General features: G+C 33.7%; 1 protein-coding gene across 29 annotated transcripts in view; it reads left to right on the top strand.

The window, feature by feature from the left end:
* ADGRL3 (adhesion G protein-coupled receptor L3) overlaps window positions 1–12,188 on the top strand; it is a 559,234-nt gene that overhangs the window by 403,335 nt on the left and 143,711 nt on the right. For 24 of the 29 annotated variants that reach the window (XM_017541414.2, XM_017541407.2, XM_017541408.2 and 21 more), the window contains 2 exons: window positions 1,160–1,345; window positions 4,900–4,938. In XM_017541414.2, the coding sequence (XP_017396903.1) occupies window positions 1,160–1,345; window positions 4,900–4,938 (225 nt within the window). The remainder of the gene's footprint in view (window positions 1–1,159; window positions 1,346–4,899; window positions 4,939–12,188) is intronic. The other 5 variants (XM_017541410.2, XM_037743054.1, XM_037743055.1 and 2 more) reach the window with 1 other exon arrangement.

Here is a 12,188-nt window from a genome sequence, read left to right as displayed (position 1 = left end):
CGGGTGGATCGCCTGAGGTCAGGAGTTCAAGACCAGCTTGGCCAACATGGTGAAACCCTGTCTCTACTAAAAATACAAAAATTAGCTGGGCATGGTGGCAGGTGCCTTTAATCCCATCTACTCCATAGGCTGGGGCAGGAGAATCGAATCCCTTGAACCCTCAAGTCGTATGTTACAGTGAGCTGAGATTGTGCCACTGCACTCCAGCCTGGGCAACAAGAGGGAAAAATAATAATAATCTCTGGAAAGTTAGAATATATAGAGGCGAAATAGATACGTTTATTATTTTTACTTTGTACACTTTTATTTATTTAGTGTAAATGTGTTATAATCCTGTTTTAGTTTATTAATTTCAAAACAATAAAGATTATAACTTGAGAAATTACACTTACTTATTCTTGTTTCTTCTTTCTTGTTTCCCATAACTTTCTTACAAATTAGTATATATTCCTATGTTTGAATTACCCATGGCTATCAAATTTGTTCAAGTGATGATGAGCTATTAGTCTTTGTTTTAATATTTTTTGAGTGTTGACAATTTGACATATTCTTGTAGAATGTACTTGAAAAATCAGCATGTAGTTTCAGAGAAAAAAAACATACTAGAAACTAAGCAATAGTTTGCTACCTAGCATACTGGAAGCAAAATTCCTTATATGGTTGGTAAGAAGATGAAAATCACTTTGAAAGCAGAGATTTTATTTCTGGTAGAATTTTCACAGAGCTTAGCAGCTGGTGAGTATTTACTGTGAACTAAGTACTAAACTAGGCACAAAGGAAAATCGTACTTGCCTCTGAGAACTTACAATGTGTTTGGGGATTCACAACACACACGCAACAAAGTCCAATTTAGAAACTCACAGAGAAAATAATAGGGCAAACCTTAGGCTTAACCACCCAAATAGACAATTAAGGCAAGCATAATTTTTCAAAGTAAGTTTCCTCAGGAGGAGCTTTCTGAAGACATAAATTTAAAGTCAGGTTTTGAAGAAAAATACGAATTCGCAGGAAAAATTGGAGAATGTATTCCAGATGAAGATGGAGTTTAACAACTATTTCTTGAATCAATGATTACAATTACATGCAAACATGATGGTCAGAAAAAACCACTAACAGTATTTAAGATCTCTTTCCTTTGTATTCTGTTTCAAAATTATAGTTGAAATCTGGTGAGACAGCTGCCAACATTGCTAGAGAGCTGGCTGAACAGACAAGAAATCACTTGAATGCTGGGGACATCACCTACTCTGTCCGAGCCATGGATCAGCTGGTAGGCCTCCTAGATGTACAGCTTCGGAACTTGACCCCAGGTGGAAAAGATAGTGCTGCACGGAGTTTGAACAAGGTAAGGACCCCAAATATATATGTGTGGATATATACGTATATATATCTTTAAAGTTGTGATAGAATCAGAAAACCTTCACCGCTTAATTTTTCTTTCTATAGAATCTGATCATTGTAAAGAGAATCAACAGTTATTTTCAATTCCCTGTTATTCCGTTATAATAATAGAACTATGTGGTTCTTAATCTAAAGAAATGATAAATGATAATCTCTCTATATATATTTTGAATTTATAATTCTGTTTTCCATGGCAATTATTCTGGTGTGCTAAATTCAGACAGGGTCAATTTAGATAAATGCAATTTCTTTTTTCTTTCAAACTTTTATATTAAGATAATTGTCCGGGCGCGGTGGCTCACGCCTGTGATCCCAGCACTTTGGGAGGCTGAGGCAGGCAGCTCACGAGGCTAGGAGTTAGAGACGAGCCTGGCCAATATGGTGAAACCCCGTCTCAACTAAAAAATATAAAAATTAGCTGAGTGTGGTGGTGCATGCTTGTAGTCCCAGCTACTCCAGTGGCTGAGGCAGGAAAATCGCTTAAACCTGGGAAGCCGAGGTTGCAGTGAGCCAACATCGTGCCATTGCACTCCAGCCTGGGCAACAGAGCAAGACCTGATCTCAAAAAAAAAAAAGAGAATTAACAATAATACAAATGTCTAATTAATAAGTAGAATTTTAGAATATAACATTATAGAAGAAGATATTACTAATCCATTATAGATGATTTTAAAACTCAGATAATTTACCCTAATTAATACAACTTTTTAAAAACTCTTAAGGCAGGTAATTAAGTTCCATTTCGACTTCCTTTTGATTTTGAAATTACTCAGATTTTGTATCACTAGCATTAAAATGTTAAAATTAGATTCCAGCAAATTTGAATTGTAAGTAAAAAAATTATTTTGTTAACTTAATTTCATGTTTTAATTATGTTGCTATGAAGTGTTTGGTACCATGTGGACCCATTCCTCTTCATTAATCATATTTTTAAGTATGCCCACAAAAANTTGAAAAATTGCAGTGGGAAAATGAACAAGGATCATTTTTCCTCATTTTCAAGTTTAGATATATTTTGATTAATGTAGACATCTGACTTATCTCTTCAGAGAGAATACATTTTATTAATTTTTGTTTATATTTTCATTAATGAAATAGGCATTTATTTACATAAAAATATAAAATATATTTCATATATGTATAAATAATATAATTTGTTTATGTAACAAAATATCACATGGTGAATTAACCCCATGGTAAAACCTATTAGCATAGCTATCTTCAAATGTCATGTGTTCCCTGAATGGCGTTTGTGCAGTAGAGATGTTCAATGATTGAAACTGAATTTTAGGGCCTTGAATATCATGATAGCCTTACTGCTTTAAAAAGAATTTGACATTGCCAGACTAATATTCCTCTATGGAATTCACTAAGAGACCATTTTCCTTTAGAATAAAAAATGACTCTGCAAAGTCGTCTTTTAATGTCTTTAGTATTTAATATGTTTAGTTTTTCTGTGTCTTACTAGGGTAAGAATTTCACTCATCAAAAGGAAAAAAAATTTTAAATAATGATTATTCAACACAGAAAGCCAGGTATTTTACGTTTTTTTTTTTTTTTTCTGCAATTTCATCTGCAGAAAACAGGTACAGTTTTATTTATTATTAGATATAAATTATTAATTTTTTCCATTCTGAGAATAAAGGAGTTATTTTTGTCACTTATGCCCTTGATAAGATCACAACCAATTGCCTGATGGAATATAATTCATATAATCTGGGCGTGTTGTGATTTTAATGCATTGTTGCCCAGGCTGGCTGGATGCTATTAATGAATATCGCTGCCAGCAATTTTTATCATAATGTATTGGATGTAGTCATTTCTATTAATGTTACATATCCATAACATGACTTGTTATAGCAATACTTTGTATCTTTATTTAAAAATGGTGTTGATGTCTGACAGTATCAGGTAAAGCTGGCAATTAATGTCACTTTCTAACTGGCTACAGCTAATCAGCTTGCCTACTCTGAATATCAAATAACTAAATAATGGGTAAATTTCCATTTGTAAAGTGTTTTAATGCTCTCTTTTGTTACCCATTTGGCTCTTTTCAATTGTTTATATAATGTGGTTTGTCATATGTTAATTTGCATGATGGGGTAAGGAGATGGGAGGGCAAAGGTTATTCACACGCTTGCTGGCTTGCTCTCATTTCCTGTGGTTCCCACTTTCCCTGAAGCAGTTATAACCCATCAGATTTGCAAAGTCAACTCCATACAATCAGTTGTGCTCTGTATTGAAATTCTGGAGGGTTTAGAGTCCTGCAAACTATGATGCAAGTCAGTGATCCAAATGACAGCCCTGGCAATTTACTTGCACTCATTCCTCACTTAATTCTTTAGAGGAGTAACTACTCTATGCTCATTGAAGGATGCATGAATTAGAGTTGAAGTATAAGCCACACAAAAGGCATCTGGGTAACTGCTTCTTAAAACTGAGTAATTTTCTCCTTCAACAGTCAAGAATACTGAAGAAAAAAAAATAGGAAAGAAGAGGAAAACACACAAATGAATTTATAAAATTTTGGCTCATTTATTTAAACATGGTGCATAAACTGTTCTTAACTATTCATTTTATCGCCAGGAAATGATGTTTGGGATGTAATATGAGTTGTTGCTAACCTTTTGCCCTGAAAGACATCACTCTCTATGCAAACAAACAAACATACAAATAAACAAAGAAAAGTATACTTCTTACCCCACCAAAGTTTCTTCCATTTGTTTTTTGGTCAAAACTGTCAAAAGAAATTCCTCAAGAAATAAAAGCAGTGGTTAATCCGGAGAATAATCACATTATTTTAATCAGTAACTAGTTATCTCTAGGCGTGTACCCCTTAGAATCAAACAGTCATAATGAATGGGCATTTCTTTTTTCCCGATAAACAGAAGTTTTTACATGTATGAAGAACATATGATTTGTGGTGCACAAATCATATGTTATTAACCACTTATATTTATATAAATGGTTAATAACATATTTATAGTTTATATAACCATTTATATTTATATAAATGGTTAATAACATATTTATGGTTTATATAACCATAAAATTTATATTAACCATTTATATTATCTGTAAACCACAAATAATCTTCTTAGAAAAATGGGTTCCAAACTTCTGACATAATTTTCTTAACTTTATGTCTTTGTCACCCATAAATTCATAACTAACCTAATGTGAAATGAATCACTTCAAATGAATGACGTGTATTGATTTTTACTAATTTCTACTAAATGTATTCAAAGATGTCTTGCTACCATTAACAACTTTATACCATACAGTTTTCACTTAGATTGTCCTGAGAGGATGTTGGCTACTATGTTTCCAGGCATTGCTTACATTTTGCTGCTGCTTAGCTTTCATTTTCTTCTGGAAATTAGTGAATGACAAAATGAGGTGTTTTGTGTAGATGTGTTCTTTTATTTTTCTTGTTTTCTTCTGTCACTAACTTGTTTTTTCTATTCTGTGTTTAATCTGCTGTCTTAATGGATTCAGCTTCAGAAAAGAGAGCGCTCTTGCAGAGCCTATGTCCAGGTACTTTCTGCGTTTTTATAAATGTGTTAAGTTGTTGAATGTCTCTGTTGTGATGGCATGTATGGACATCTGATAGAAAAATGATAATGTAACTTATTGAAATAAAGGAATTTCATGGAGGGCAAGAAGGGTGGGAACAGAAAGGCATGAAAGTGTATACGCTAAAAAGAAATTTAGCAATGCCAATGCTCTGTCAAACGAGGAACACAGACTAACAAGGAGGTGCAACTTGAGGTGTGAACTTTTTCATCATCACTAAGAGGTGAGTTGGGTATAATCTATAAAATCCCTATCTATAAAATCCCTATTTTTTTTTTCATAGGGGTGGGTATGAAAACATTTCATTTATACATTGGGTCAGCCAATATTTAAGTAGCAAGTCATTCAGAAATGAAACTCAATCAGTCTTATAAGACAACAGATAGTCCAGAATACATGGAATATCATGCTTCTGTTACTCAGTAGAGCTGTTGATTGACTTAAGGCATGATTGTGACTATCTTACTCTCTTATTGCAAAAACTGTAATCCCAATGTGAATATACTTTGTTTCCACCTGACGTGTTCTAATTTGTAAGCATGTTGTAAATTATAAGCAATAAACCATACCTATGTTTATTAGTTTTGTATGACAAAGAACAACCTCAGAAGCAGCTCTCCACTTTTTTGTTTTTTTGTTTTGTTTTGTTCTTTTTATAAGAAATGAAAGAGAGATACAAGGAAGGCAGGAGGAAATATAAAAATGTTTGGCTGTAAACTATATTCTGCATATATACATTTTGCAGCATTTTCAAAGAGGAAGTCCATCTGCATTTAAAGAGAGATACCCTCAATAATGAAATTAATGGGTATGAGATTGACAGTTAAAAATGAAACATTATGAGTTAATTCACAGGTGAACATAATATCGGGTGTTTACTTCTTTTTAACCGAAACTCTTAAGTTAGGTTGATATAAATAATAAAAATTGATTTGTTTATGTCTTCCTTTCCAGTGATCTTAATATTCACATCTGCTATCCTTCTGGGTAGTATAAAATTGAGAATTGGATTTACAATTAGGTAGTGTCTTAGCATAAACTCATAGCAAAAGGAACTGGATAGTCTTGGGGAAAACTTAGATAGTGGAAACCGCAATACAGTAGACTTTTTAATGAATAGAAATATACCTGTGTGCCAGCTATAATTATTTGCTTAATTCTAGCTTGCAAATTCTTTTTCTTCTAGCTACCCCATTCGTAAATTTCATATATGAATATCTTCATATCCTCAATAAATATTAGTGAACAAAACAAATATAGTACAGTTCCTATCTGGGATTCTATTATCTAGGAGAAAATATTGACTAATAAATATTAGTGCACTAACACTTTAGAGGAATGAAAATGCAGTTGAGTAGATTCAGCTTTCTTTAGATGTACTCTCGTTCTGGAAATGTATACTGATCACTTTGATTGAATTTGGTGTCTTCCAAGTCTCCTGAGCAACTCAAGAATACATTACAAGTGTTCCCTGTAAGTCAGCTAAATTTGTAGTTGGCTGAATATGTCTATTATGATTCTGTGTAGTTTCTATGGGGAAGGAAAGATTTTTCTGACCTATAGCTAGGTTCAGGGCTCAGGTCCCTATCGCAAAAGACAGGTTAACAAGAAAAAAGCATACAAATTTATTTTATATAAGTTTTACGTGAGATGGTAACATTTGGAAATGACCCCAGGAAACAGAAAAACTTGTATTTTTTATGCTTAGGTTTGATAAAGAGTGGACAGTTGTGGGAAAGTGCAACTGGACAAAGGGGAAATGATCTTAATGGTAATACATTGGAGGAACTTAGCAAGGCATTTGTTCAGATTCTTCTAGGCATCTCTGTGTCTTGGGATCCTTTCTTCCAGGTATAGGGAGATGTGAGTTAGGGTGATATAAATGCTAGAAATCAATTTGTTCATTTATGCCTTTCCAGTGATCTGAATATTCACATTCCACTATCCTGGGTAGAATAGAATCGTTAATTGGATATCCCCTAAGGAGAATATTATGACCTGGTTGAGGGGAAGGTTAGAAAATTCTTGCTCAGTTTTTTGACTTGTATAAGGAAAAAAGGGCAGGGGGAAGCTGAGAGTTACCTTCCTGCTTTTGCTGTTTTCTCAAATGCCAGGGTGACATATTTTGAAGTCATGTGTTTTAAATCTCATCAATTTTTATTACTTTAATCTCAGGATTGTTTTGCAGAATGAGCAATTGTAAATGTAAAAACCGGAATGAAAGAAGTATTATTTTGTTCTTGCACATTTCATTCTGAATGTGAAGCCAATAGAATAAGGCTAATAAGGGCATTTTGTGAAAATATTATTTAAAAAGAAAAAGAAAATGTAAACATTTCACAGAGATTAGGAAGATAAACTTTTAATTTGCATTTTATTTTATAAAATAATGAACTTTTGTGTATAAGAAACTGTTCAAGTTTATTTTTCTAAAGTTTGGGGGGAAATTACTTTGGAAGATGTATATAGGTGGGTTTATATACACATATATATATATAGACACACACACACACACACACACACATATATATATATATACTTGTATTTATAAATATATATATATGATCTATACGCTCAGTGAGTGCAATAGGTATAGAAATCAAAGTACCCTTTATCACCAAAAGCCGAAGATCATTTTTGAGCTCAGCAACGTTAGGATTGTTTTTGATTGCAATCTATGCTATCCTTTTAATGGGACCTTTGGGATAATTAGTCTTTTGGTATTTAAACCTATGAAATGCATGGTCATTCAAACATGAATCTCTGGTGGAAAATTAATAGCAGTTTATTCAATGGCTGATTTCCTGGGTTATGATTGACTGTGAATAAATGTTTCAGCTATTGAGTAAACATCTGATAATACCAAATGCAAACAGAATATTGGTGAATCAGAAATTCTCTACTCTCTAATACATTGTACTATCTCTGTTCTTCTGGATGTAGATCATTATTCCATGAAATTCCAGAGTGAATAATCCTTTAAACTTTAGTCTATTTGAATTTTAAAGACTTGTTTTACGTTTCCTATTGTTTATATGTTCAGAGTACATTCAGAGCTATCTATGAAATAGGTGTGAAATATACTGGAAGTGCTTTATGCATTAAATTTGAAATAAGGTGATTGCTAAGTCATCATAAAATTTTTTAAAAATATGGCCTTTTCATAAGCACAAGCAGTGAATCTTTTAGGGTTGATTTTCGCTGTCTAAGTCCATTTAACTTTCAATTACTTAGAGATTCAGTGTCTATTTTATGAATTATCCAGATTTCCCTTTTATGTCTTCTTACTTTTAACCTTTTGTTTATCTCACAAATGAGAGCACAGTGGAATTTTAACTATTAGTTGTCAACTATGGTAACTGACCTGTAGTTGTACAATTAAAAGTTGGCTGGTGTGATATTTTAAATAATATGTGAATCTCCTAAAAACCATTATGTTTACATCCCAAGAGTTTTAACAAAAACAAAAAAAAATGAGTTTAATATACACATTTAAATTTCTTTTCTAATTTTAAATTGCACTAAAATCCTTGTTGACTCTCATAAGCTATAAATTGGTATGTGTCATAGTAAAACATATCACTTCCATATCTTAGACACAGGACATGTGTCTATAGTCCCAGCTACTCGAGAAGCTAGGGCAGAAGGGTTTTTTGAGTCCAGGAGTTTGAATATAGCCTGGGAAACATAGTGAGACCCCTGTCTCTTAAAAAAAAAAAAAAAAGAAAGAAAGAAAAAAGAGAGTTTTAAGTTTTATACTAGAAAAAACAAGTAAGGCTTGTGTTACATATGCATATTAAACAGTTGCTGTGATTTAATATTACCAGAGGGGCCTTTTAGATGAAGCTGAGATAGTATACTGGTCCAAAGTCACAAAAATGACACAGATGGTACAATTGCTTCTCTCCTGACATATATCCTGTGCTGCTTCAATACCATGATTAAGAGTAACAATGATTTGTTATTAAGAATAAATTTATTTCCTGTAATCCCAGTACTTTGGAAGGCCAAGGTGGGCAGATCACTTGAGACCAGGAGTTTGAGACCACCCTGGCCAAGGTGGTGAAACTTTCTCTCTACTAAAACTACAAAAATTAGCTTGGCATGTTGGTGCATGCCTGTAATCCCAGCTATTCAGGAGGCTGAGGCAGGAAAATCACTTGAACCTGGGAGGCAGAGGTTGCAGCAAGCTGAGATTGTGCCACTGTCCTCCAGCCTGGGCAACAGAGTGAGACTCCATCTCCAAAAATAAAAATTAAATAAATTTATTTATTGGGCATGAATTATGTGCCATTATTATGAAGAACAATTAGCATACATTCTCATTTAATATTTGTAACAACCATATGATATAATTATTGCAATTTTTAACTTACAGATGAAAAAATGGAAGTGCAGGGAGAGTTAAATGATTTTCACAAGATCACACAATAATAATTGAGGGTCCCCTAAATTCAAGCTAAGTCTTTCTAATTCAGATGCTTGTGCTCCTAATCACTGAGTTACTCTTATTAATAGGACTGACTTCATCTCTTGGTGATAGGAGGCAAGATAAATCATTACTTCTATGTTGATTGGTTGTTTGCACTGTATTTCAGGGACAGAATGCAGTAAAACAATTTTTTTCCAACCTCTTTTTTGAGACAGAAGTAAAATAGCAATGTGGTAATTATTTTATGCTGCCATATTAAAGTCATATCCAAGTATAATTTGCTTTGAGGTCTTTTTATTTTAAGAGGAGACTCTGATGAAAATGTTATCATCTTAAGAGAATAAAAAAACAGCAGAAAGATATAGTAACTATGTTAAAGAAGGAATTGTTTTCCAGTGACTGTATCATTTTCCACCAGCAGTGTATGAGGATTCCAGCACCAACACTTGTTATTTTCTGTCTTTCTTACTATAGCCATGCTAGTGTGTGTGAATTGCAAAAGTTCTTGACTCTAGCCATGGGGTGGGGGCAGAGGAAAGTTTGCAAGTATAATTCATGAACCATTACAAATCATGTGGTTCCAGAGAGAGATCGTGGTTTTCATGAGAATATGGGAGTAGAGTATGACTTCAAAGAGCTTAAGAACAACTGCCTTTGTGTCTTATAGATGTAGCCAGAACTTAGATTTGCATTTTTTTCTCATCTTTCAACCTCAAATTGTCATCTTTCAAACAGTAATATTTTCTAACATTGTTCTCCTCTTTAGCAGGAAGTATTAAGAATTACTGGTGTTTGTTTTTTACTGCTTCTAAGACAGGACATTTTCCAAATTATTAAAAAATATTTTCATTTTTATCAATAGTTTATTTTGTCCACCAAATCTCAGAGGTGGTGTGTACCCACTAGAGAGTCTGCAGTTGACCGTGCTTAATGGGAAATATAAGTTCATGTAGATATTGATGTGATTCCTTTGAGTCATTGTGTAGAATCTGTTGTGGATCCCTGCATAGCTCAGTTGGGAACTGATCAGAAAAACAAACTGTTAAGGATGTATGAATTTAAAAACAAAAAAACACACACACACCTGGTTTTTTCTTCTTCTTCTTTTGTTTTTGAAAAGCAGGTAGTTTATGTGTTTTTTGTTTTAATGCTTAAAGAGTATTATTATAGCATGCTCTAATATTCTGTGTATACTCTATAGTTATATAGGGTATAGAGAGCTTGTTACTATTATTTATACACACACACACACACACACACACACACACACACACACACATATAGTATGATATAATACTATATCCTAGTAATGGAAAACCTTCACATAGTGAACAACAAAACTACTTAAGAATTACTAGTTAAGCGCATGTGCCCAGTATAATCTTATCAGCTCTGGGAGTATAGCAGCACACATAATAGGCAAAAATCCCTGCTCTCTCTTCTAAGGTGACAATCCTAGTGGAAGAATATAAACAATGCACTGAATATGTAAAATATATGGTATGCTGGGTGATAATAAATGCCATAGAGTAAAATAAAGCAAGAAAGCAGGAAATGAACTATGAAGTTGATATTTGAGCAAAACTTGGAAGGAGATAAAGGAGTCAACTATATTGATATGCAGGAGGAAGCATTTTAGTAGAGAGAACAGAAAGTTCCTGAAGTGGAAATATTCCTATTGGTGGTGAAGGAGGCTAGTGCAACTGGAAGAGAGTGAAAAAGAAGAGGATCACAGGATGTGAATCTGGGGCACAGCAAGCCACAGATTCTGATAGATCATTGTAAGGACTTCAGTTTTTATTTAGAAAGGCCCAGTAAACAAACGACCGCAGGTTTCTGAGCAGAGGATAACTTTCTGACGTGTGTTACAAGTGGAGAATAGCCAGTAGCAGGAAAAGTAGGGACTGAAGCTGGGTGACCTTTTGGGTAATGACAGCCACTTGGATTAGCATATTAGTGCTGGATACTGAGGTCATTATTCAGACTCAGAATTTTTTTAAAAATGAAGTAAGATTTGCTAAGGGATTGTATAGGAGTTTTCAGAGAAAAAGAAGGGTTGAAAGGACAGAATGTTTTTTGCCTGAGCAATTGGAAGGATGAAGTCGCCATTTATTGAGGTGGTCTATCTGCAACCAATTTGGGAGGGGCAGGGAGAGAATTTCACTATGGTGCATGTTAAATTTGAGATTCTTGTTAAATATGCAATATAGATGTTAAATATGTCATTAAATATATAAGCGTGATGTTCAATTGCGAGATTCGCCTAGAAATAATCATTTGGTTCGTGTTAAGCTTAGACTGGCATTTGAAATAAATGTTCTAGATGAATCCATCAAGGGATTGAGAAAAGAATTCTAGGACTGATCCCCAGGGCACTGTAATATGAAGAGGTTGGGGAGATGAAGAGAAGCCAGCATAGAGACTAAAAAACAGCCTTAAGGAACGAACAGCACCAGGAAAGTATGGTATCCTGGAATCCACTGAAGTTATTGCAAAGAGGATGAAATGATGTGAAGCGCTGCTAAATCTTCTCAGAAATGCTGAGTCAACTTTTGATAATTAAAAAAACTTCAAAGCCCACATGTCTACGTTATTACATGTAATATCTAAACATTTTTGCCCATTCTTTTCATTTTTTTTTTGTATTATTAATGTACACTTTCTGTGAACCAAAGTTGCTACCTGCACCTTTGACAAAGTGCAAATTGAATTATGCCAGTTTTAGTTGTGTGTCTTTGGTGCATAAGACAAGAAGGATTCTAAGCCCCATTTATACTGC

The sequence above is a fragment of the Cebus imitator genome, unplaced genomic scaffold (genome assembly GCF_001604975.1).
Source record: "Cebus imitator isolate Cc_AM_T3 unplaced genomic scaffold, Cebus_imitator-1.0 Scaffold133, whole genome shotgun sequence".
NCBI lineage: Eukaryota > Metazoa > Chordata > Mammalia > Primates > Cebidae > Cebus > Cebus imitator.
This window is presented reverse-complemented; position numbering and strand designations above follow the sequence as displayed.